Below are 27,457 nucleotides of genomic sequence, written 5' to 3'. Positions count from 1 at the left end.
GCGTGTGCGTGCATGCGTGCGTGTGTGTGTGTGTGTGTGTGTGTGTGCGTGCGTGCGTGCGTGCGTGTGTGTGTGTGTGTGTGTGTGGTGGAATTATCAAAGATTCCTGTGGAAACGAGCTAGACTTCCCGATGCTGGGCTTCAACCCGAAACGTCGGCAGTACCTTTTCTGCCTATGGATCTTTCTCCACACACCCATTCGTTCAGAGTCCTGATGAAGGTGTTGACTGTTCATTTCCCTCCACAGATGCTGCCTGACCTGCCGAGTTCCTCCAGCATTGTGTTTGTGTTGCAGCAGGATTGTTTGTCACTCGATGCATTAGGAACAGCTTCTTCCCCAACGCCATCAGATTTCTGAATGGACAAAGAACCCAAGTGCACGAGCTCTGAAGAAGGGCCTCTGCCTAAAACGTGTACAGTTTATTCATTTCCATAGATGCTGCCTTACCTGCTGAGTTCATCTAGCATTTTGTGTGTGCTGCCCAATATTTCTGCACTCTTTTTGTACTACTGATTTAATTTTATTTTAAAAATATATTTCTTATTGTTATTTATAGTTCTTTTATTATGTATTGTAATGTACTGCTTCAGCAAAACAAATACCGACATATACCAGTGATACTTAAACCTGATTCTGATTATGAATCTTCCTTTGTACTAAGACGATAAAAGTGCCATTAAAAATACAAGAATTTCTATAAAAGAAGTATGTGTTATTTCACGTGTGAGATGTATTCCTGAACCTATCGAACCCAAGTACATTATAATCTTCTTGCATTATAATCTTATGAACAGGTGACGGGAATTTCTGACGGCCGCAGTCACTGCCATATAAGGTAGCTAAGGGGCACGGTTACAATGTGATCCCTACTCCGCCCTTTTTCTCTCGCGCGCTCTCTCTCTCTCTCTTTTTCCCTTCCCCTCTTGGGCTGACGCGCTTTGAAACGACGCAGAACGCCGAAGGATCTCGGGGGTTTCCGCAGTCGAAACCACAAAGAGCGCCTCATAAAAGCTCCCCAGAGCGGGAGTCAGTTCTTACTACCAGACAGCAGGGGCAAGTCTGCAGTCAAGAGACCACGCAAGGTGAAAATCGAGTCGGAGGAAGTCTACAATAATGCACTCAAAGGTAACTCCAGTAATAATGACCTAAGAGGTTTTGCAGGCTGTGACTGGAGCTCTCGTTCCTTACCAAGTTGTATTGACTTTTGAAAGACAACTTTTTTAAATACAAGTGTTGCAGACGGGCGCTGTTAATCCCGGGACCTTCACTGTGTCGTTTGCTTTTAAAACGAGGAACACACACAAAACGCTGGAAGAACTTGGCAGGCCAGGCAGCCTCCGTGGAACGGAGTACAGTCCTGTTGGAGGGTCTCGGCCCAAAACGTCGACTGTACTCTCTTCCATAGATGCTGCCTGGCGTGCTGAGTTGTGTGTGTTGCTTGGATTTCCAGCATCTGCAGATGTTCTCTTTTTAGTTATTAAAACAATGCATTTTTGCACTGTTTCCAGTTAGTAACGGGTCGAAACCTAGTTTTGTTCCTGAACGTATTCTATCTTTCTTCAAATAATGCCATGACTGTTCTTTCATCTAACATCAGTTCATAGGGGGCTCAGGGTATACTAGGGAGTTCTTATCTGTCCACATGAAGTTATTTCACAAGTTCAAAGGTTTTTTTCTGTAATTGGAATTGAATGAATCAAGGTGGTATATGGTGACATATGTACTTTGCTAAGAAGCTTACTTCGAACTACTGGCCTGAGGTACTGCTTGGCAAACTGTGAGACTTCATTCAGTACAACTGTATACTGTGAGAGTTGTACTAAAGCCCAGATGACCCAGAGGAGAGAAAGCGTTATACCAACCCGTATTTTCGGCTGTAATGTCCAATGCTTTTGTTGCATCAGATCCTGAGAAGGGCTTAATCCAAGGATTTCAAGTTCAGTTTTATTGTCATTCAACCATTCACATGTATACAGCTAAACGAAACAGTGTTCTTCTAGGACCAAGATGTAAAACACAGTACATATAGACACACAGCATATATAGTTACAATCCAGCACACACAGTCAGAAAATAGTATTAGCACAAGTCTTTGAGTGGCATAGTCTGAAGATTGATGGTATCCTAGAACCATGTTTCTGTAAGGATAAGTACAGAGCAATTCCTCATCTCGCTCAGTTTCAGTTGCAGACAGATTTAATCCAGTTTCTTTTCCAAGGAGAGAACACTGGAGAGCAGTATTAACTTTGGGTGGTATCTTTCCATATCCTTCCGAGCATGATTTACTGTCTGATGAAAGGTTTCAGCCCCAAAACGTTGACTGTTTATTCCTCTCCATAGATGCTGCCTGACCTGCTGAGTTCCTTCAGCATTTTGTGTGTGTGTGGCTCCTGATCTCCAGCATCTGCAGAATCTCGTGTTTGCTATTTATTTCCGTTAATTACCCCTCAGTTTCACTCTCCCTTCCCCTACATCTCACCCACTCTTATAGTTTCTGCATCTTTCACCCCAGCAGCGTTTCTTTAATGGTGGTGCTGGTGAAGGTGAACTCTCATCTCCTTCTCCAGCCTCTTGTGCAGCTTTGCTCCAGGTTCCCAGTGTCGGCTGTCTTTCTTGTGTCTTGTTTGGCCCTACTGTCATGATCATATACAGCACAGAAGCAGGTCATACATAGAATATAGAACATTACAGCACAACACAGGCCCTCCAGCCCACAATGTTGTCCCAACATTTTAACCTAACCCTTCCCTGCCCCATTACCCTCTATTTTTCTATCATCCATGTTTCTTAAATGCCCCTAATATATATGCTTCTCCCACCACCCCTGGCAGGGTCTTCCATGTACTCTACAATCTCTGTGTTAATAATAAAAAAAACTTGTCTCTGACAGCTCCCCCCCCCCCCCGGGATACTTTCCTCCAATCACTTTATAAATTATGTCCCTCCATATAGTGGGGGAGTTCCTAAAAGGTTAATGTGTAGCTTGAGTGGGAGGTGAGGAAGGCAAATGCAATGTTAGCATTTATTTAGAGAGGACTAGAGTACAAAAGCAAGGATGCAGTTTTCAGTCCCTTATCTAAGAAAAGATGTCCTGGTATTGGCGAGGATCCAGAGGAGGTTCGTGAGAATGATTTCAGAAATGAAAGGGTTAACATATGAGCATTTGATGGCTCTGGTTCTGTACTTGCTGGAGTTTAGAATGAGGAGGGATCTCATTGAGACTTACTGAATATTGAAAAGTCTGGACAGAGTGGATATGGAGAGGATGTTTCCTATATTGGGGACGTGTAGTACCAGAGGGCATGGCCTTCAAATTGAGGGAAGTGACTTTAGAACAAAGATGAGGAAAAATTTCTTTATCCGGAGAGTAGGGAATCTATGGAATTCTTTCCCACAGACAGCTGTACAGACCAAGTCATTGGCTGTATTGAAAGTGGAGGTTAATAGGTTCTTGATAAATCAGGCCGTGAAAGGTCATGGGGAAAATAGAGGAGGATGGGGTTGAGAGGGATAACAAATCAGCCGTGATAGAATGGTGGATTAGACTCAATGGGCTGAATAGCCTAATTCTGCTCCTAGGTCTCTTGATATAAGCCACTTCTGTTCTTGGAAAAAGTCTCTGACTATCCACTTATCTATGCCTTTTGACATCTTTTATACCTCCATCGTCACCTTTCATCCTCCTTTTTCTCCAAAAAGAAAAGCTCTTTGTCACTAGGCCTTTCTTCATAAGACATGCTCTCTAATCCAGGCAGCATCCTGGTAAATCTCCTCTGAACCCTCTCTAAAGCTTCCACATTCTTCCAATAATGAGGCCACCAGCTCTGAACACAATACTCCAAGTGTGGTTTAACCAGGGTTTCACAGATCTGCAACATTGACTCACGGCCCCCGACTACTGAAGGCCAACACACCATATGCCTTCTTAACCACCCTAACAGCTTGTACGATGACTTTAAGGGATTTAGCTACAATGACTGCACTGAACATGTGCCAAATTAAACTAAATCCCTTCTGCCTGTACACGATGAACATCCCTGCATTCCCTGTATCTCTCTAATGGCCTCTATGGTATCTGGTTCCAGCACTACCTCCTGGCAGCACATTCCAGGCATGAGCCACTCTCTGTGAAAAATTGAACTTGCCCTGTACATCCCATTTATACTTTCTCTCCCTGTCAAGTAGCCCTTTCTCCTCTGTTTAAATCTCTGACCCCCCTCCCTTCTCACATTCAACATCTAGCTCCCGCTGCAAGAAGATGTGACTGATAGCATCTACTAAGGGGAATAAAGAGTTTTGTCATGAAATGTCGATTCTTTATTCCTTTCCATAGATGCTGCTTGGCCAGCTTTGGGGCGGGAAGGGGTTTTTGTGTGTGTGTCTCTCTCTATGGCCTGTAGTAACAGTACACAGTGGCACTGAACGGCTTCTGCATTGTCAGAGGTAACATCCTTCAGATCAGTCTTGGAAATTACATACAACACACATCAAAGTTGCTGGTGAACACAGCAGGCCAGGCTGCCTGGCCTGCTGCGTTCACCAGCAACTTTGATGTGTGTTGCTTGAATTTCCAGCATCTGCAGAATTCCTGTTGTTTGGAAAATACATACACTTGTCCAGGCAAAGATTCCAGAGAGGTTCCACTCTGACCATTACCTCACTGGATTGCCTAATTGATCTGCTCATAATGTTTGTGGGATCTTGACTGTGGAGAAACTCAGTGGATCAGGCAACACTGTGGAGAGGGGAAGGAATTGTCAATGTTTCAGACTGCAAGCCTGCATCAGGACTGAGAGTGGAGTGGCGATGTGGCCAGTGTATAGGGGAGATTTTTATTTTTTATTATTTGTGATTCCTTTTTTCTCTCTCTCTCTCCCTCTCTATTCTCAGTCTGGATGCAGAGTTTCAGCTGGAAACATTGAGAGCCCTTTCTCCGCTCCCCCGCCCCACAGTTGCTGCTCATCGTCATCATCATCAGGTGCCGTGCCCAGTTTGAGCTTTGACTGCCATGGCCCACACACTCCTGTTTTGGGTCAAGTGGATCAATTCATTGGTATTCATTTCCAGTTCTCTGGCTGCTGTCTCCATCATCATTTGTCTTTGCCTCCCTCTTGCTTTCTTCCCTTCAATCTTTCCCATAATTACCATGCATTCCAACTCCTCTTTCCTAATCGCATGTCCAATGAAGTTATGTTGTCTTTTCATGATCTCATACATTATTTCTCTTTTTGTGTTTGCTCTGTTCATGACATCCTTGTTAGATATTCGTTTCGTCCATGATATTCTTTGCATCCTCCTCAAAAACCACATCTCTGCTGCTACAATTTGTTTCCTCATGTTACTAGATATTGTCCAACATTCTGAGCCATATAACATAACTGGATAAACATAACATTTCAGTACTCTGAAGCGGGTTGTCATGGTCAGTATACTCTTCATTCTCGTAAAGGTGTCTTTTACCATCCGTATTCTTCTTTTGATGTCCATGTCACACCTGCCATCTGATGTCTCCCAGCTTCCTAAGTAACAAAAGTTCTGTACTTGTTTTATGTCTTCCCCGTTTATTCTCAGCCTGCAGATAGGATTCTCCTTCTTTTTGGATATCACTATACATTCTGTCTTTTTGCAATTGATAGATAGACCCATTTTTGCACTTTCTTCAACAATTATATCAATTAAGTTTTGTAGTTCTTCCTCCGTACTTGCAATTAACACAGTGTCATCTGCATATCTGAAATTATTGATGTTTTCACCACCAACTTTGAATCCCAAGATGTCTCTTTTTTTGTAATATTGTTTCACTGTACCCATTAAATAAATCAGGGGAGAAAACACACCCTTGTCTAACGCCTGTCTTGATTTTTGTAAACTGACTTATTTCTCCATCTATTCTTACAGCGACAGTTTGTTCCCAGTACAGATTTCTGATTAGGCGAAGGTCTTTCGAATCTAGATCTAGATTTTTCTGTAATATTTCAAATAACTTATTGTGCTTCACTTTATCAAATGCTTTTGTGTAGTCGATAAAACAAACAAACAAATCTTTTTGCACTTGAATAGCTCGTTCTGATAGTATCCTTAACATCAATATTGCGTTTCTTGTACCTTTGTCATTCACAGAACCACATTACTTTTAGCTCTTGTCATCAAAATTCTTAGAAGTATCTTGGTGATAGGACTCATTAAACTTATTGTTCTATGTAACTGACATTATATTGCTCCCGGCTTCTTAGGAAGAGTGATAAGTGTACAGCCTGTACACCTCCTTTAGACTTGTCCCTTCCTTGGTAACCTTTTCTCCTTTGTATCTCTCTCTCCTCACACTTGCCATGTTAATATTGTGTACCAACAATCTGTTGGAGTTCGTCCAGCAGATTGTTGATATATTGAGTTAACTGAGCTACAGTGAGGACTGTACAGTGCTGTTCCCCGTGCCTTAGGCAGGACATGTTAGCACGGGTCGGGGGTGCGGGGGGCAGAGTGGAGTTATTGAAGGCAGTCTAACCTGTGATTGTGTACTTTGGACAAAAAAGACTGAGGGAGATTTAACTGAGGTGTGACCTGAACAGGATGAATGAAAGAGATCTATTTCCCTTTAGAGAAAGGACAAAGAATGGATTAAAATGAATTGATAGAAGGACTGAGAGAAGTTGAGAAACAGAAGTACATTCAACATTGATCACTCCATTTGCACGTGATGTTCTCAGGTGGTTAATTGGCAGGTGTAGAGGCCGACCTGGGTTCCACATACCCAGAATGATGGGGTAGATTCCCTGAATGGAGAACGTCTGTGCGTGCGTGACTTTGTTTAATGTGGGAAGGTTAATGTACGGGCAGCCGCCCCACAGTCCTTGACAGATCGGGGTTAGGGCCACAGTGGCTTGGAATGCAAGATGACTGCTGCAGCCTTCCTCCGCCTTCACTGCTGTTGTGGTGTGTCATCGTCTTCTGGTTTAAGATGGCGTTGGTGAATCTCGGCAACTTCTGGTTGGTGGTCGATGAACAAGGAGAACGGCTAAATACTTAGTTAATCACTCTTTCAATCATTGCAAGCAATAGCCTGTAACCTCCCTTTGGACTTGGAGGGAACCTGATGTTTGGATGAGGACTTAGTTGCGGGCCAGATTGAAAAGTCAGGGTGTCAGGGCCTGAGGCAAGGGATGGACCATTTCAGTTTGCTGCTCTACAAGGTTTGCTCTGCTCTGTGCTGAACTAAGGGTCTGTGGACGTTCTCTCTTTGTGGACTTCAGTTCAGAACGGTACTTAATTGAATTTATTGTTTGCATGATTTGTTTTTACTCTCTCTGCACATTTGATGGTCTTTTTTTTAATGGGATCTTTAGGGTTTCTTTGTTTTGTGGCTGCCTGTAAGGAGACAAATCTCAAGACTGTATAATGTATACATACTTGGATAATAAATGTACTTGAACTTTTGCTAGTTCCACTGTTGAGGTCTTGGTTGGATCGCTCTTTGCGGAACCTCCTGCCTTGACCTTGCCACTATGGGTGACTGTACCAGGAGTTAAGCTCCAGATGGCAACATTCCTGGGATCTCAGGAACAAACAAGCCTCTCCAGCACGACAAGATGATGATCTTCGGAGAAGATTCAATGAGTAACCACTGACTGAAAATGTGCTGGAGGAAGTAATACTCATCACAGCTCAAAAGTACCTTGTGAACATTTGAGGAACAGGCAATTGACCACAAACGGGAAAGGAAGAAACACAAGATTCTGCAGGTGCTGGAAATCAAGAACAACGAATACAAAATTCTGGAGGAACCCAGCAGGTCAGGCAACATCAATGGAGAGGAATAAACAGTTGACATTTCAGGCCGAGACCCTTCATCAGGACTGGAACGTAAGGCGGGGGGAACCAGACTATGAGGGCGGAGGAAGGAGAAGGAGCACAAGCTGGCAGATGATAGGTGAGACTAGATGAGGGTGGGTGGGGGAAGGGAGGGGGTGAAATGAGAAGCTGGGAAGGTGGAAGAGGTAAAGGGTTGAAAATAGGCAGAGTGTAAAAGGGTTTAGTTTGACCCATTTTAAGCTGGTGTAAGCACAATGGGTAGAGATACCTGTAGATAACATGATTGGCTTGTGATAATACTTTGCAATATTCTACAATGGACCTTAATTTACACTAAAAGTGCCTACGATAGTTGGACCACTTCCATATTTTAACCATGTGCAGATAGGATGTGGAGGAAAAGGTGACGTACGGCCCGAGCTACGGTCCATAGGAGCATAAGTAACTGTTTTCAGAACTTGGAGAGGAATTTCCCTGAGTTCCCTTACTTCTCCAATTGACCCAAGGGTTTTCCCTCTGCGTCACACTGTTTGCTGACATTTGGGGTTTTAAAGCATAGAACAGCACAGTACAGGTCCTTCAGCCCATGATCTTTAACCTACTCCCAAGATCACTCCAACCCTTCCCTCCATCTTTCTTTCATCCATATGCCTATCTAAGAGTCTTTTAAATGTCCCTAATGTACCTGCCCCACCACTAGGCTTGGTGGTTTTAAGCTGCAACCCTATCAGATGGGTGTAATGAATTAATTAATTTTGGGTCATTTTGGGAAAGTAGGAAATTTTTCAGGTGACCTGACCTGACCAGATTTGAGTTCTTGTCCACCAGTGAATGAGATTCTGGCCTAAAACTTTTACTGGTTATTCTTCTCCGTAGCTGCTGCCTGACCTGCTGAGTTTCTCCAGCATTTTGTTTGTGTTACTTTGTATTGCTGTGTGGCGTGTGGCCAAGTGGTTAAGGCATTGGACTAGTGATCTGAAGGTTGTGAGTTCAAGCCCAGACGAGGCAGCGTGTGTGTCCTTGAGCAAGGCACTTAACCACACACTGCTCCAGTCTACCCAGCTGAAAATGGGTACCGGCAAAATGCTGGGGGTTAACCTCGCGTTAGACTGGCGTCCTATCTGGGGGGAGGGGGTCTAGAACTCTGTTGCTTCATGCCACGGAAACCGGCACAAGCACTGGCCTGATGGGCCTATAAGGCTCGGGACAGACTTTAACTACCTTTGTATTGCTAGGATTTGACCTGATTGTAGGACAATCACAATTTGGTTTACAATTTTGCCCATAATCAATGATACTCCAGTGCTGGGGGTAAGTATCAGACTAAAATATTCATGTTGTACTTGTAGTAGAGAAGATCTTATAACATCAGTCTGTTTGGATTCATATCCAGGCTTCGAAGGAAATTTGTTGTTGAGCAGCATGCATCTCTTAAGAAGATGAGCGAGTTAGGGCTTTTTTCTTTGGAGTGGAAGAGGAGGAGATCTGACTTGATAAAGGTGTACAAGATGATGAGGCATAGATCAAGTGGACAGCCAGAGATTTTCTTCCCCCCCCACCCCCAACAGCAGAAATGGCTAAGAGGAGAGGTCATGATGTTAAGGTGATTGGAGGAAAGTATGGAGGGGATGTGAAAGATGGTCTTTGAGTGGCGGATGTGTGGTACACCCTAGTAGGGGTGGTGGTAAAGGCAGGTACATTAGAGATGTTTAAGAAATTCTTAGATGGGTACAAGGATGAAAGAAAAGAAAAACGGAGGGCTATGTGAGAGGGAAGAGTTAGACTGATTTTGGACTGGGTTAAAACATCAGTACAACATTGTGGGCCAACGTGCCTGTATAGTGCTGTACAGTTTTATTTTCTGTGATCTATCTGTCTCAGTTCACCTTGCCTGTGTCTTATCCAGTACAGGACAATATTCAGAATCAGATGTATTATCACTGGCATATGTCATGATTTTTTTTTGCTGCAGCAGTTCACTACAATACATATAAAATAACTATAGGTTTTAATAAGATGTATTTAAAAATAAATAGTGCAAAAACAACAAAATAGTGAGGTTGCATTCGTGGACCGTTCAGAAACCTGGAGTTGTCCTTAGAACATTGAGTTTGCATTTCAGGCTCCTGCACCAGGTCCCTGATGGGAGTGAGGAGAAGAGGGCACGTCCCGGGTAGCGAGGGTCCTTAATGATGGGTGCCGCCTTCCAGAGGAACCACCTTTTGAAGATGCCCTCAATGGTGGGGAGGCTTTGACTCAGCTCTGGCCCCATGTGTTTTCCATAGAACTGTATGACTGGGAACATAACATCCCGGGAATGTCTCCATAAATGCTTTCAGTATGTTAACTCAAAAAAGCCACTGATGTAATTTCAGCTGCTTCCAATAACTTTCTCAAAAACAAAGGGGCTGTTTTTAGTGAAGGCATGCTTACTCATGTTTATTTAGGTGACGATGACCAGCTGTATTTGGTGGAACTACTTTATTAGCTTTTCTGATAGCTGGGTGGAGGTGCGTCCCTACCAAAGGAGGTGCAAGGTGCTGCATTTGGTGGAACTATTTATTAGCACTACATTTAATGATTTTAAACATTATTTAAACCTATTTTAACACATCTGATTGATTTTAAATCATTGCTTCACAGAAGATAGATATTTCATTAATACCAAAGGAAATTACAATGTCACAGTAGCATTACAAATGCATAGATATAAATATTAGACAAGAAGTAGAAAGAAAAAATAAATGACCTCAAACAGCCTAACAAGAGGGTTTCATCACTTCCCCTGCTATAGGTTGACTTATTATAGAGTCTAATGGCTGAGGGTAAGAATGACTTCATTAGTGCTTTTTGGAAAGTGCAGTTGTTTTGGTCTATTACTAGAAATTCAGCCAAGTTGGCATGCAGAGGGTGAGAAACATTGTTTAGAATTGCCAGGATTTTCCATAGGGTCCTCTGTTTTACCACAGCCTCCAGTGTGTCCAGTTTGAAGGCTATAACAGAGCCAGCCTTTCTAAGCAGTTTATTGAGCCTGTCAGCATCACCTGAGTTGATGCCACTGCCCCAGCACACCATTGCATAGAAGATTGTATTGGTGACAACAGACTGGTAGAACATGTGAAGGAGAGGCCTGCATACGCCGAAGGATCTCAGTCTCCACAGGAAGTAGAGGTGACTGTGGCCATATTCTCGAAAAGGAATGAGTTGTGCTTCAAGACATCTGGAATCATTTGTTTTGCTCCTGTTACAGGCTGGGAGGGACTGGAGCCAATTGCTCCTCTAACTTTCCCAGACACATTAGGGTCCCAATTGCAGTATGGCTTTTTGCTGCACAGTTAGCAAGTTGTGAGCTCGAATCCCACCGGAGTAACCAGCGATCTGCTGGAGGAGCTCTGTGGGAGGAAGGGAGGTACAGAGGGAGGGGAGGAGAGAATTGCAAAGTTCAAAGTACATTTATTATCGAAGTGTGTGTGTGTGTGTGTGTGTGTGTACATGTAAAATACAACCTTGAGATTCATCTTCTTGCAGACAGCCACAAAACAAACAAACATCATAGAACTCATTGAAAGAAACCTCCCCACAGAACAAGACCATCAGAGGTGTGTGTGGAGGGGGGGGGGGAATAAGAGCAAATGACGCAAAAAGCAAACAGTGTTACGAGAATACACATAAAATTAAGATGTTTGCTGGCCTGGGCTAGCATCAGTGGCATCAGCAGTTGGTCTGCCACCTGCCCTCAGGGGAAGGAGAGATAAGGAACAATGGAGCAGCGTCTGGAGATGTGTAATGAAGGGATGTGGGAGGAAGAGCTGTCTGGAGCGGCTCCCCCCTTTTGAACCCTGAACTGTTTGAAGTGATGGACAGGCGATACCCCAGCAGGGGGATAAAAAGGGACAGGTTCGCTAAGACAGACACACACGCCACCCGAGGTAACGAGACCCTGGAAGCGGTGCGCCTCTCACGAGTGGTGAGAAGTACCGGACAACGCACAGGGTGGAAAGGTACGATCAGCGGGAACCCGGTGTGTGTCCGCCCTTGCCTGGGTGCCGGGTTCACTGCAGAGGATCGACCGCATCTGGAGGAGGGGTCACAGTCGGTGACCTCAGGTGACATCACCAAGGACCCGCCCAAATGCTGTTTGTGAGCCATCCCGCTGGTCTGTGAGTGAAGCAGTGTTCTGAATGATCAGTTGTTCCTATTCTGTCTCTCTTCCCCCACCTTGTCCATCGCCATGGCAACGATTACTGCGAACTGAACTACAAACTGGACTGAACTTTGAGTCATTTTGAAATTGGTCATTTAACCCCTAGACAACGATAGAGCTTGATTGATGCTGTTATCTTAATTCTGTGCACATGTGTGGTTATCATTGTTGAATTGTTGCATTTATTATCCTTTCGATTACTGTGTTGCTTGTTTCTTTAATAAAACTTTCTTAGTTCTAGTACTCCAGACTCCAACTGAGTGATCCATTTCTGCTGGTTTGGCAACCCAGTTACGGGGTACGTAACAACAGTAACCCAGAAACATTAAACATTCAAAATACATTTATTATCAAAATACAAATATGTCACACTTACTACCCTGAGATTTGTTTTCCTGCGGGCATGCTCAATAAATCCATAATAGAACAGGAACCATAATAGAATCAATGAAAGACTGCTCCAACTGGGTGCTCAACCAGTGTGCAACAGACAACAAACTCTGCGAATACAAAAAGAAAGAAATAATAATAAGCAATAAATATTGAGAACATGAGATTAATAGTCCTTGAAAGTGAGTCCATAGGTTGTGGGAACAGTTCTGTAATGAGGCAAATGAGGTTGAGTGACGTTATCTCCATTGGTTCAAAAGCCTAATGGTTGTGGGGTAGTGACTGTTCCTGAACATGGTGTGATTTTCAAGGCTCCTGTATCATCTTTGTGATGGTATCAGCAAGAAGAGAGCATGGCCTGGGTGGTGGGGGTCGCTGATGATGGATGTTGGCTTTCCTGTGACAACACTCTGTGTAGATGTGCTCTATAGTAGGAAGGGCTTAACCTGTGATGGACTGGCCTGTATCCACTACTTTTTGTAGGAATTTCTGTTCAAGGGCATTGCTTGCCATTTCCATACCAGGCAGTGAAGCAGTCAGTCAATATACTGTTCACTACATGTCTATAGATATTCAAAGTTTTAGCATCATCATATGATATGATGCTAAATCACGGTCTTTCCATGACCATGATTGTTCTTGGCAAATTTTTCTACAGAAGTGGTTCTGGGCAGTGTCTTTACAAGACAGGTGACCCTACCCATTATCACTACTCTTCAGAGATTGCCTGCCTGGTGTCAGTGGTCACATAACCAGGGCTTGTGATATGCACCGGCTGCTGATACAACCATCCACCACCTGCTCCCATGGCTTGACGTCACCCAGATTGGGCGTGGTGGGGGTGGGCTAAGCAGATGCTACCCCTTGCTCAACAGTGACCTGCAAGCTAGTGGAGAGAAGGAGCGCCTTACCCCTCCTTTGGTAGGGACGTATCTCCGCCCTGCCACCCATCCTCTGTTCAACAACTGTTCTAAATTAATCAATTTATTTTAAGTATGACAGCTCAGTTGCATCAGTGGGCTCCAGTGAACCTGATTTAGTCCTTGCCTCTGGTGCTGTCTGTGTAACATCTGCATGTTCTTTCTGCAACCGCCAGGGTTTCTTCTGGATCCTCTGGTCTTCTCCCACCTCCAAAAGTCCTGTGAGCTGGCAAATTCTCCACTGTATATTGTGAGCTGTGGCATCTGGGGCTGGGGCGGAACTCAATGAGAAAATATGGAGAATGAAATGAGGTATAGAATTGGTATAAACAGGCGCTTGAATGTCTACGTGGACTTGTTGGGTTGATTGACCTTGACTCCAAGTGTGAACAGGTTTTGTAGTGCATATTTTTCTCCCAGGGTGGAAGTGGCTAATGTTGGGGGGCGGGGAACAGCAGGTCAGGCAGCATCTGTGGGGAGGAAGAATTGTCGACGTTTTGGGCTGAGAACCTTCATCAGGACCGTAAAGGAAGGGAGAAGAAGCCAGCATAAGATGGGGGGGGGCGGGGGTGGATATGGAAGGAATACAAACTGGTGTGGGGGCCTGAATTGAAAAGCTGTAAAGTTTCTAGTCCTAATGAAGGTTCTTGGCCCAAAACGTCAACTGTTAATTCCTCTCCATAGATGCTGTCTGACCTGCTGTTCCTCCTGCATTTTTTGTGTTACTCTAGATTTCCAGCATCAGCAGAATCTCTTGTGTTTTAATGAGTTCATAATTTGAAGGTAATTGAAGAAAAGTCAAGGGGGGTGTCACTACACAGAAAGTGGTGGCTGTGTGGAATGCCTTGTCAGGGGTAGTGGTAGATACAGATAAATTAGGGGCATTTAAGAAACTGAGGTGGGCACATGGATGATAGAAAAATGGAGGGCTGTGTACAAGGGAGTAGGCTAAGAAGTTGGCACAACATCATGGGCTGGAGGGCCTGTACTGTGCTGTTATGTTCAAAATTTAAGACATGCCACAGACGGCTGTGGAGGCCAGGTCACTGGGTGTATTTAAGGCAGAGGTTGATAGGTTCTTGATTAGCCAGAGTGTGAAATGTTGCAGGGAGAAGGCAGGAGATTGGGGCTGAGAAGGGAAATGGATCAACCATAATGAAATGGCGAGTCAGATTCTTATGGGCTTATGACCTTGTGGTTAACTGCATCGTTTTGAGCTCAAAGAAAACCTCCAGTGTGTTTGAGGAATATTTGCAAAGCTCCAATCATCGCCAACAGAGTCATGGAGCTCTGAAGCTGGCCCTTCAGCCCATCTGGAACCTGTTGATAAAGATTGGTTGACTGAAAGGGAGTCACTCTGACCTACATGCAGTTCCTGACCTAGATTGTGTGCTTGATGTCATTTCAGTCTGAACCATCTGGGTAGAGGTAAAGTGTATTTTTAAAGTTTGTATTCCCTAGGGCCAGGTGAACTTTAGTTACTTCTACTTTGTTGAAGATGAGTTGCATTGCACCCTGTATTTGCAATCTCCTGGGCGTTCTGGCATGTAACAGAGGGTAGAAGGAACACAAGTTCACACCTGCATTCTCAAACATTCTGTCACGGAAGGATTTCATTTATAAACACCACCTTACAATGCTGAATAGCCCAAAGCATTTCGCAAATACATACTGTACATTATTTGTGTGTGATTGTAGTGTGATGGAAGAAAGCAGGCTCACACATGCCTTGCGTCTGTTTCAGTGATGTTAGCTGGGAGGTACCTGTTGGGAAGATCATCAAGGTCTCTCCATTGGATGATTTCATTGTTCAAAAGTTCAATGTAAAGTTACTATCAAAGGTTCATATGTTCATTTTTTTATCAAGTATGTATGCAGAATGCAACTCTGAGATTTGTCTTCTCCAGATAGCCATAAAATACAGAAAAACCATAGTAGTTGAAAGAAAGGCAGCAACAACCCTCCACCCCACACAAAAAGAAACTCTCAAACCCAAACCTTCCCTTGCACAAAAACAGATCACCCATATCTCCAGCCTGCCAATTGGCAACAAGAAAGAATGGACAAAAAAAAACATAGAACCAACAGAGGCCAAATCCGCAGATCTGAGTTTTGATAATATTTCCAAGAACATCAGGACCCTGTGGCCTCTCTGAGGGCAGCGACACGAACTGTATACAACCCAGGGATTCCTTTTCTTGCGGGCAGTAATGGTAAATATAAGAAACCACACCCAACAGGATGGACAACGACCAATGTGGTTAAAAAAGAACTGTGCAAACACAGAAAGAAAGAGAAAAAAGTAATAATAATTAATAAATGGGTGCCTCAGTATCATAGTGGTTAGCATGATGCTATTGCAGCTCAGGGCATCAGAGTATGGAGTACAATCCAGGTGTCCCCTATATGGAGTCACTGTATGCCTTCCTTGTAGAATGCATAGGTTTTCTCTGGTTCCTCTGGCAGTCCAAAGATGTACAGGGTGGGTTAGTTGGTCATTGTAAATTGTCTCGTTAGGGTTAAATTGGGATTGTTGGGGTTTGCTAGGCAGCACAGCTTGATGAGCTGGAAGGGCCTACTCCTTGTTGTATCTCAATAAATAAACAAAAATTAACATTGAGAACATGAGGTGGATTGTAAGTCCATTTCACTGGTGGGGTGAGTGAAGTTGTCCCCTCCAACTCAAATATTGGGTAGTTTAATGAGGAGATAGAGCCTGATCATTTTTCCTGGGGTTGGGAATAGGCAGGTGAAAAGGAGTGAAAAGTTGGGATGGGAATTTGGTGGTGGCGGGCAGAGAGTTCCTTCACTGGAAGGAGAAGGCTATATTCATGCCATCATGTTGGAGGTAGCCAGACATGATACAAGATGTTGCTTCTCCACCCTGAGGGGGGGCCTCATCTTGGCGCAATAAGATGAAGATCACAATTTTAAAAAATGAAATGCATATCAATACATAACACAGTTGTATGACTATAAAATGATGCTAGGCACAGGAGTGTCTGTATTTAAGGTGACTGAAAGGAAGTAATAAAGTAGTGGTGATGGTGGGTGGAGGTGTTGATCAGCCTTGCTGCTTGGGGAAAGTAATTGTGTTTATTTTTGAGTCGGTGATCCTGGTGTAGATGCTACATAGCCTTCTCCCTGTGAGGAGTGGGACATATAGTCCATAACCAGGGTGGGTGAGATCCTTCATGATATTCCTGGCCTCTTTCTGGCACCTTTCTGTATATATGCCAGTGCCGGTGATGCTTTGGTTAGTTTTGACTAATTTATGACCCCTTTATTTGGCTATTCGAGAGACGTTGGCCAAAATGCCAAGAGACTTCTGCTCTTCTGGAAGCAGGTTCATTAGTGAAGGATGTGTACTGAAGTTGTTGGAGAATGTTAGGGTGGGGACAGTGACACTGAGGTTGCAGGCTTGGCCAAGGTCTCAGGAAAACTGGGGGTGGGGAGGAAGGTTGGATTACTAAGTTTAACCCAACCTTCCCAGATCTCACACAGGTCAGCATTTCACTTAAGTGTGATATCAACTCCTGCCACTCCACCATGGACAGTCCCAAGTCTGGCAGCGAAAGGAGGAAGGTTTGGCATGGGGCTAGCAACCCCATTCTGTAACAACCCAATACTACAGAAATTCCAAAGACCTCATCCCTGGGAGAGAACTTGTTGTTCGAGGAAGTTCTAACCAATTTTGAGAAAGGGCTAGATGAGGAAATATGAAGCAATCCTCATAGAGGGATCACAAGTGGAAAGAGTGAGCAACTTCAAGTTCCTGGGTACCAAGGTCTCTGAGGATCTAACCTGATCCCAACATATCGATGCAACTATAAAGAAGGCAAGATGGCAGCTATATCTCATTAGGAATGCAATTTGGTTTGTCACCAAAAACACAAACTTCTATAACTGTACAATGGAGAGCTTTCTGACAGGCTGCAGCACTGTCTCGTATGGCGGGGGGTGGGGGGGGGTACTGCACAGGATCGGGTGAATCTACAGAAAGTTGTAAAATTAATCAGCTCCATCATGGGTAGAAGCCTCCCAAGATCTCTTTAGGGAGCGGTGCATCAGAAAGATGATGCATTATTAAGGACCCACATCACCCAGGACATGCCCTCATCCCATTGTTACTGTCAGGAAGGAGGTACAGAAGCCTGAAGAGACAGTCAGTGATTCAGGAACAGCGGATTTCTGAATGGGCATTGAACCCATGAACACTACCTCACTTCTTATTATTTCTGTTTTTGCACTATTGTTTTTAATTTAACATACATATGTACTTACTGTAATTTAATGTGATTTTGTTTTTCTATATTTATTATGTGTGGCATTGTACTACTGTCACCAGGTTAACAAATTTCATGACATATACCGGTGATATTAAACCTCTTTCTGATTCTGAGACTGTCCTGTTCAGCTGCATCACTGTCTGGTATGGGGATTGCAAGGCATCTGACCCTACAAAGGATTGAGGACTAAGAATATCATTGGGATCTCTCTTCCACCCAACCCCCTACCATCATGCAGAAGGTGCCATAGCATTAGGACAAGGTGGAAAACAGCTTCTTCCCCCAGGCTGTAAAACTATTGAACTCCCTGCCACCACCCAGGTCTCAACATGAATGAAGCGCCAGTAGCATATTGTGTGTGTGTGTGTGTGTATGTGTGTGTATATATACGTACACACGTACGTACGTGTACCTGTTGGTTCCAGAGAACGATTGATGAGAAGGTTCTCTTAAGGTCCTTTGTAACCAGGAATTCTCTTTTAGTTTCTGCAGGTGGAATGGCTTGTGTGCCTTGTGTTGCTGTCAGTGGCCGTCCCATCCATTACAGCCCGGCATTCGTGTGCTGAACCATCTGAGAAGCATCTGTTGAACAAGCTAAAACATTCTGGGTCCAACGCAGAGCAGTTCATTCCTGGCAAAGAATTCAATGCTTCCCACAGTCTTACCTCTCTGATTGGAGAACAGAGTAATTCCCCTTGGTCATACAGGTAATTACAGGGCATTTTGGACTTGCTCACTGGGAGACAATAGTCTTAACCTACAGTCTGTGTCACTTTATTAGGTATACCTGTACACCTAGTTAATGTAAATATCTGATCAGCCAATCATGTAGCAGCTCAAAGCATAAAAGCGTGCAGACATGGACAAGAGGTTCAGTTGCTATTCAGACCAAACATCAGTGGGAAAGAAATGTGATCCAAGTGATTTTTGACCTTCGCATGATTGCTGGTGCTAGGTGGGATGGTTTCAGAAATTGCTGATCTCCTGGGATTTTCGCACACAACCGTCTCTAGAGTTTACAGAGAATGGTGTGAAAATCAAAGAAAAAACATCCGGTGAGCAGCAGTTCTGTGGGGGAAGACGACTTGTTAATGCGAGAGCTCAGAGTGGTTCATGCTGGCAGAAAGGCGACGGTAACTCAAATAACCACACATCTGAGTATCTCTGAATGCACAACATGTTGAACCTTGAAATGAATGGGTTCCAGCAGCTGAAGACCAGGAACATGCACTCAGGTACAGGAGGCATTGCTGGTGGAATTTCAGGAATAACTTAATTGGTAGAAGGACCAAGAGCAGCTGAGAAACGAGTAGTGCTGGTGTGGAAACCACTGTCTGAAAATATGTTGGAGGCAGAAATTCTGACACCGCTCAAAAGTACAGGAAAGGGATAGACACATGGGATTCTGCACATGCTGGAAATTTAGAGCAACATAGTCTCAAAATTCTGGAGGAACTCAGCAGGTACAGCAACATCTGTGGAGGGGAATAAACAGTCAACATTTCAGTTCGAGACCCTTCATCGGGACTAGAAAGGGAGGAGGAAGAAGCCAGAATGTGAGGGGAGGTGAAGGAGAACAAGCTGGCAGGTGATAGGTGAGATCAGGTGAGGGGGAAGGATGGAGAAGTGGAAGGTGATAGGTGGAAGCTCTGAAGAAGGAATCTGATAGAGTGGACCATAGATGGGGAAGGAGGAGGGTCACCAGAGGGAGATGATAGGCAAGTGAGGAGAAGAGAATGGGAGAGGGGTAATCAGGCAGGAAATGGAAAAAGAGAGAAGGGGGAGGGGAAGAAATTACGGGAAGTTGGAGTGATCAATGTTCATAGCAATAGGCTGAGGGTTCCCAGACAGAATATGAGGTGTTTTTCCTCCAAAGTGAGAGAGGCTTCTTCGTGGCAGTAGAGGTGGCCATGGAATGGGAAGTAGAATTAAAATGTATGGTCACCAGGAAATCCCACCTTTTGTGGACAAAGCTAAATGGTCCCCCAACCTATGCTGGGTCTCACCAATGTAGAGAAAGCCGCACAGGAAAGGGATAAACACATGGGATTCTGCACATGCTGGAAATTTAGAGCAACACAGTCTCAAAATTCTGGAGGAACTCAGCAGGTAGGGCAGCATCTGTGGAGAGGAATAAGCAGTCAACATTTCAGTTCAAGACCTTTCATCAGGACTAGTTACCTACTCTGAGGTGCCTTCTAAGTCACCATCCAGAGATTCCTGCTAATCTCATGATGGATTAGTAGAGGGTGTAAAAGAAATTTAGCAACCAGATACCAGGAGTAAGAAGCTTTGGCTGGAGAGACCAAATAAGGATAAGGAGACCTTGGATTGAAGTGATCCATTCACTATTTGTACTGGTCCATTCCCTGAGTTTATAAACTTGTGATTCTCATCCTGAGGGAAAAGGGAAGAGTCAGTAGTATTCTTCGTCCAATCTTTGCTCTAGCAAATGTGAAACCAAGAAATCCTTGTCCGGAAACACAGGCAAAAGGGTAAACTGAACTTGTTTTCATAAGGGAAATTTGCAAATACTGTATATAAAACCAGACTTTACTTTAAAAAAAGAGAGAGGGGACTGATCCCAACTAAGACGAGGTGACATAAACGACTAGAGTCAGGAGCAACTAACAATCTGCTGAGGAGCTCAGGGGCTATTAAGCATAGAACAGTATAGCACAGCACAGGCTTCTTGGCCCACAATGTTGTGCTGACCTTTTAACCTACTCTAAGATGAATCTAACCCTTCCCTCCACATCCCCCTCCACTTTTCTAGCATCCATGTGCCTATCTAAGAGTCTCTTAAATATCCCTAATGTATCTGACTCTACCACCACTCTTCTCTGTGGGGGTGCGGGGGGGGGGGTGCGGAATACCTAACTCTAACATCCCTGTATACTTTCCTACAATCCCCTTAAAATTATTCTTCCTCGTATTAGCCACTTCTGCCCTGGGAGAAAGTCTCTGGCTGTCCTCTCTATCAATGTCTCTTTTCATCTTGTACACCTCTATCAAGTCACCTCTCATCCTCCTTCACACCAAAGAGAAAAGCTCTACCTACCTCCATAGACATGCTCTCTAATCCAGGCAGCATTCTGGTAAATCTCCTCTGCACCCTCTCTAAAGCTTCCATGTCCTTCCTATAATGAGGATTCCCTTCACCCCAATCTCTTTTACTGGTGTCTTCCCTTTCTCCTTCCAGCCCCGAGAAGGGTCTCAGCCCAAAACGTTCACTCTTTATTCTCCTACATAGAAGCTGCTTGGCCTGCTGAGTTTCTCCAGCATTTTGTGTGTTGTTCTGGATTTTTACCATCTGCAGAATCTCTTGTGTTTTGGAGAGTATCCCATCAGCCTGGTGTAGAAACCACCAATGCCCAGGAAGGGGAAAGTCTGCAGAAAGTGAGGATACAGCCCAGTCCATCACAGGGAAAGCTCTCCCCACCATTGAGTGCATTTACAAAGAGTGCTGCCACAAGAAAGTAGCATCTGTTATCAAGGACCCCCACTGTCCAAGCCATGTTCTTCTCACAACGACCATCGAGCAGGAGGTGCAGTAACCTCGGGACCTGCACCACCAGGTTCAGGAACAGTTATTGCCCTAAACAATAAGGCTTCAAACCAGCGAGGATAACTTCAATCACCACAACACCAAACTAATTCCACAACCTACAGTCCTGACGAAGGGTCTCGGCCTGAAACGTCGACTGCGCCTCTTCCTATAGATGCTGCTTGGCCTGCTGCGTTCACCAGCAACTTTGATGTATGTTGCTTGAATTTCCAGCATCTGCAGAATTCCTGTTGTCCACAACCTACAGATTCATTTTCAAGGACTTTTTACAGCTGAGGTTCTCAGTGTTCTATCTTTGATATTTGCAGTTTGTTGTCTTTGCGCATTGGTTGTTTTCTGGTCTTTGTTTATGTATAGTTCTTCATAGATTATCTATTTCCTGTAAGTGCCTCCAGGAAAATGAATCTCAAGGTCATATATGGTAACATGTATGTAATTTGATAATAAATTTAGTTTGAAGTTTGAACATTAATTGGCTTGAATGTCTAGGTGAGTGGAATTCATAGTCATAGATATTGATCCTGAGGGAAATTGGTTTTCGTTACAGTTGCACCATAAATAATTAAATAGTAATAAAACCATAAATAATTAAATAGTAATAAGTAAATTATGCCAGGAAATAAATCCAGGACCAGCCTATTGGCTCAGGGTGTCTGACCCTCCAAGGGAGGAGTTGTAAAGTTTGATGGCCACAGGCAGGAATGACTCCCTATGACGCTCTGTGCTCCATCTCGGTGGAATGAGTCTCTGGCTGAATGTACTCCTGTGCCCACCCAGTACATTATGTAGTGGATGGGAGACATTGACCAAGATGGCATGCAACTTAGACAGCATCCTCTTTTCAGACACCACCGTGAGGGAGTCCAGTTCCATCCCCACAACATCACTGGCCTCACGAATGAGTTTGTTGATTAAGGGGAATGGTGTAGAGTAGGACAAAGTTGTTTCTGAGTTGTAACTCTCCATTGCTGTGTGGCCATTCAGTGATCATGGTTGGATCCTGGTCGTTCCTCCCTAACTCCATTGTGGGAGCATCTTCACCAGAAGGACCTCAGCACTTGCCCCTCCTCTTCTGGGACAACTGGAGGTGAGGGAGGGATGGCGTGCCAGTGATATGGAGCCTGAATGGTTGCTAACACTTCATTGCGGGGCATGTGCTAGAACTTGTCACTAAAGTGGTATTTAGCAGTTGGGTTTGTTTCCAGAAAGAGCAGATTTATAAACATCTTGCCCATCAGGTTGATCAGGAGTTTCTGCTGTTGCAACATTTATTCTTAAACAAATCAAAAAGTGAATATTATTAAGTGTGTCCTGCAGCAGGAGATTAGATTAGATTCAACTTTATTGTCATTGTGCCGAGTACAGATACAAAGCCAATGAAATGCAGTTAGTATCAGACCAGAAATGCAAAGAATAGTGTTATTTACAAAAATAACTGCGAATAAAAAGTAAGTGCTACAGCACACAACTATAAAAGTACTGAGACAGTACAATATGGGTGCAATACTGCTTAGCGCTGTGAAGTGCACCAACATTAAGTCTGCATGAACAATGGCCCTCAGTAGCTATTAACGGGACCCGGGCTGTCTGTATGGGGTTGGTATGTTCTCGCTGTGACTGTGTGGGGTTGCTCCAGTTTCCTCGCACATCACCAATGTTCCAATATTTGAGTATGCTGCCAGAACTTGAGGGTTCAGTTACCAGAAGAGGTTGGGCAGGACTTTATTCCTTGAACTTGGGAGATTGAGGGCTGATCTTATAGCGGAGTATAGGGGCACCATGTAGATGTAGTGGTTAGTGTGATGCTGTTACAGCTCAGGGTATCAGGAGTGCTGAGTTCAATTCTGGCACTCTCTGTAAGAAAGCTTGTCCTTCTCGTCTGCATGGGGCTTTCCTCCAGGTGCTCTGGTTTGCTCCTGTAGTCCAAAGACAAGCTGGTTAGTAGGTTAGTTGATCCTGTGATTAGGCTAGTGTAAAAATGGTGGGGCGCTGGGTGGCACTGTTCAGTGGGCCGGAAGGAGATGCTCCGTGTTGTATCTCTCAATAAAAGTAAATGAAATCATAAGGGCCTAGATAAGATGAATGCACAAACACAAGAGATTCTGCAGATGCTGGAGATCCAGAGCAACACACACAGAATGCTGGAGGAACTCAGCAGGTCAGACAGCATCTATGGAAATGAATAAACAGTCTATTTTTCAGGCTGAGATCCTTCCGGAAACATTGACTGTTTATTCCCCTCCATGGGTGTTACCTGACTTGTTGAGTTCCTCCAGCATTTTGTGTGTTTTGCCATTGGGAGAATGCATACCATCTTTTTCTCCAGTGAAATGGAATCAAAAACTGAAGGTTTTAGGTGGGGTCGGGGGGGGGGGGGGTGATCTTAAGGGACCTGCCTGGCAGCTTCACGCCAGAGAAGGGTGGTGGATGGATTGAATGAGCTGCTAGAGAAAGTTGTGGAGGCAGGTACAATTACAACATTTAAGAGGCGTTTGGATAAGTACATGGACAGGAAAATTGTAGAGGGATTTGGGCAAATGAGACTAGTGTTTTTATTTTATAATTATTCATTTAGAGTTACATTGTAGAACAGGCCCTTCCAGTTCTCTGAGCCGCACTGCCCAGCAACCCACCTATTTAACCCTAGTCTAATCACAGGACAGTTTACGATGACCAATTAACCTACTAACCGGTACGCGGTACGTCTTTGGACTGTGGGAGGAAACCAGAGCACCCGGTGGAAACCCACACATTCCATGGGGAGGAGGTACAAACTCCTTACAGAGGAATTGAACTGTTAACTCCGATGCTGCCGAACTGTAATAGTGTCGCTCTAACCCCGACGCTATCGAGATACCTGATGTACTGGGGCACAATGGAAAAACCTGTCTCACATGTCATCCACACAGATCGTTTCATCATATCAGTGCATTGAGGTAGTAGAAGGGAAAAGCAATAATGAAATACACAGCACGGTACTACAGTGGCAGAGAAAAAAACAGTGCAGGCAGACAATAAAGTGCAAGGCCATAATGAGGTACATTTTGAGGTCAGGAGTCCATCTTATCATAAAAGGATATAACAGTGTCCTTGAGGCTGGTGGTATGTATTTTCAGGATTTTGTATTTTCTTCTTGATGTATTTGGAGGGGAACATGGGAACCAAAAGTGGTAGCAGTTTCATCTTGAACTATTTTGCTTTTCAAACAGAATTAACGAAGACAGTGCACGCTACCCAAGGAAGTTGATGGAAGCGTACTGTCTGTACAAGGGCTGCATCAAAGCCAATGGGAAGATCGATAACAGCTTATCAAGTGTGCCGTATCACACATCCGTCGTAGTGCTGAGAAGGGACTCAAAGTGCAAACACAAGACCTACATCTACCGACTGGCTGTGGAAAAGATCGTATTGTTCTGCACCTGTGTAATGCCCACAGGGCACAAGTCTTAGTGGAACATCTAAGATCCCAGTAGAAAGAATGTAGCCCTCTTTTTTTTTAAGGTTCATGGAAAACCATTTCTATAAGCCAGTGATAAAAAAAAATGTGAAATATTTTGCTTTGTAAAGCCCCACTTTGCTTATCCAACCCTCAGTGTCAGAAGGGTGAATTGAATTGAAAATGGGACTGTCTCCCCACCCCCCTTACCAAGACATTAACATTTCATCGGCCCTACATTCGACAAGGCTGAAGATTTTATCCTGTTTTTTTTTTTGCAATTGCAGAGAGCTTTGTGCCTGGAATAGACTGGTGGGCTAGTTCCCATTAAGAACTTGCTGATTACTGCAGGCCTTCCTTTGGAAGCCTGAAGTCTTTGCTGTCCCACTGCATTTTCCTCAAAGATTTGGGGCCATAAAACAGATCAGAATTAGGCTAGTCTGCCCCACAATTCTCACTCTCTCACTCTCTCACACACAAAATGCAGGAGGTCAGGCAGCATCTGTGGAAAGGAATAAAGAGTTGATGTTTTGGGCCAAAACTCTTCATTGGGTCTGAAAAGAAACTTGGCTACCAGTGGTAATATAATCATGTTTAGGCACACACAAGAAGCAAGAGGTAGAGAAACTCAAACTTGGAAGGCTGCAGGGCTGAAACAAGTTGGCCAGATGTTTTTTTATTAAGAGTATCCTTTCAATTGGAACTGCAATTGAAATCCACTCAAGTGCTAGGAGTTTTGTGTTAGATCTGAGTTTGATGACTGATCTGTTGCAGGCTAAGCAACCTCCCTGGAAATGTGATTTACAAGGACAGTGCCAGGGCTGAAAGCATTTACCAATGATGGAAAAACTAGGTTGGCCTTTACTTTGGAAGAGAGGAGGCTAATGTGACAATTAAGATGTAAAAGGGACATTGATAAATGGAAAGGACCTATTTTTGGAGTAAACTCCAGGGAGTGGGGAGAGATTTAATGCAATTGGCAATGGATTATAGAGGAGTTGAAGTAAACTAGCTTCACTCAGTGACTGGTGGTGATTAGGAACTCACCGCCTGAGAGGGTGGTGGGGGCAGTGGTAGTAAGAACCATGTACAGGGACTATGGACCAAATTCTGGAAGGTGGGATTAGGCAGGGTAGTGTTTCCTAACCAGGGTAAACACACTATGCTGTCTGTATTAAACATTTTCTTTGATTTAAGATGGAGATTGCACAGGGTTGGGTTGGATTCCAATGGCTGTGGAGTATGCAAGGGGCAAAGTTTCCCATTTGGTCAACATCTCTGTAGATCATTGCAGGGTGAGCCTGTTGGTGGGCAAGCACAGGCTCCTCTCTCTGACGCCTTGATAATTCCTTGTGCCCAAATCTAGCCAACTTCTAATCAGCCTTTGGAAAGAGTACAATTCACAAATATGGCATGGCCTTTGGTGAAACTGGTGATCCAGCCAGTTCTTTACATTTTCTTGAATTGCTGTCTGGTGGCTCCTTAATTGCCTGAATGAGGAAAGAACTTTGACCTTACCTGCTGCAAACTACAAACGTGTAGACTGGAGCTCTACGAGAGACGCAACTACTCAAAGGGCAGAGAGCTGCAATTTTTTTCCCCCACTATCTAAACATTTGATGTCAAGAGCTATTTGATGCATGTTGAGACTTATGATTTTTCAAGCATGTGACTTTGCTCATTAGTAAGATCAGACCTAGTTCTTCAAAGTTATGAAGTTTGCTTCCATTAGATTGAACTACCAATGAACTGTCATAACTTAAAGGTTAATGCCCAGGTTTAAGTGTTCATGATAGTAAACTCATAGGGAATCCCCCACAGAAATTTGGGACTGATTCTAACTCAGCCCACCCAGAGTGAAACAAGTCAGGTGATCAAGTCCAATGCCTGCTTCAAATGCCCCCTCCGCCTAACTTTTACTCCCTGTGGAAGTTAACTGAGAGAATGATCAAGTGGTTGCAAAGTCAACGTCCCACCGCGTCATGAAGGAATTTCACCAGGCGTGTTAGGTTAAAATTACCACCGGGCTCCGCCCACATCCAAGATTTTTAACCATTGCTGTCACTATCATGCGGAAGTAAAATAACTTCAGGAACATTTGCTCCAATCTCTTGAAGGTGTAATTAAAATTCCACTGAATGCTCAATGTAGTTGTCTTCCACATTTCCACACACACGGAACCAAATACACTAGTCCTCTGATATCTGGGCGAAGGGTTATGTCTTTTTTTAAATATTTTCTTGGTTGTTCCTTTGACTGAATATTAACTCTGGTTGTCTCTGCAATCAATAAACAAGTGAGCCAAGATTGTGACTAAGCAATAATTGGTCTAATATTTCCTGGTATATACTGTTCAAAGCACTTCTTGTAGCCTGCGTTTAGACGGTCATCTGTCCAGAATGTCATTGGAGGATTTAAGAACACTGCCTAGAACCAATGTCTGTCTGTACAACATTCTCTGCCGTCCATATGGCACTTATTTTCAGTAATGCTTTCAAGTGACATGTTGTGATATGAAATCTGTCACTATTATAATAATAAACCATGAAATGGCTGTGCCGTAGTTTGTGGAATTTTTGGTACCAGAATTGGGTTTACTATCACTGATATATGTTGTGAAATTTGGTGTTTTGCAGCAGCAGTTCTGTGCAGGACATAAAAAGACAAAAAGAAATCTATAAGTAGTGAAAGAAGTGAAGTAGTGTTCATGGGTTCAATGGTTCCATTTAATATCAGAAAATGTATACAGTATACAACCTGAAATTCTTACTCTTCACAGACATCCACAAAATAACCCCCAAAGAGTGAATGACAAAAATCATTAGAACCCCAAAGCCTCC

The 27,457-nt window shown here is 43.9% G+C and overlaps 1 protein-coding gene across 1 annotated transcript; it reads left to right on the top strand.

Annotated features, from left to right (window-relative positions):
* Positions 1–900: 900 nt before the first annotated feature.
* On the top strand, positions 901–27,195 carry LOC134342683 (interleukin-17A-like). The gene is made up of 3 exons (XM_063041102.1): positions 901–1,126; positions 18,097–18,320; positions 24,391–27,195. The coding sequence occupies exons 1-3, from the start codon at positions 1,115–1,117 to the stop codon at positions 24,629–24,631; spliced, it is 477 nt and encodes a 158-aa protein (XP_062897172.1). The 5' UTR covers positions 901–1,114; the 3' UTR covers positions 24,632–27,195.
* Positions 27,196–27,457: the final 262 nt, after the last annotated feature.

Source organism: Mobula hypostoma, chromosome 2 (assembly GCF_963921235.1).
Source record: "Mobula hypostoma chromosome 2, sMobHyp1.1, whole genome shotgun sequence".
In the NCBI taxonomy this organism is placed as follows: Eukaryota; Metazoa; Chordata; class Chondrichthyes; order Myliobatiformes; family Myliobatidae; genus Mobula; species Mobula hypostoma.
This window is presented reverse-complemented; position numbering and strand designations above follow the sequence as displayed.

Bases quoted from the DNA above. Each gene is read 5' to 3' on its own strand.
- LOC134342683 (XM_063041102.1), top strand. The intron at 18,321-24,390 runs GTAATTACAGGG...CTTTTCAAACAG, and splicing joins AATTCCCCTTGGTCATACAG to AATTAACGAAGACAGTGCAC.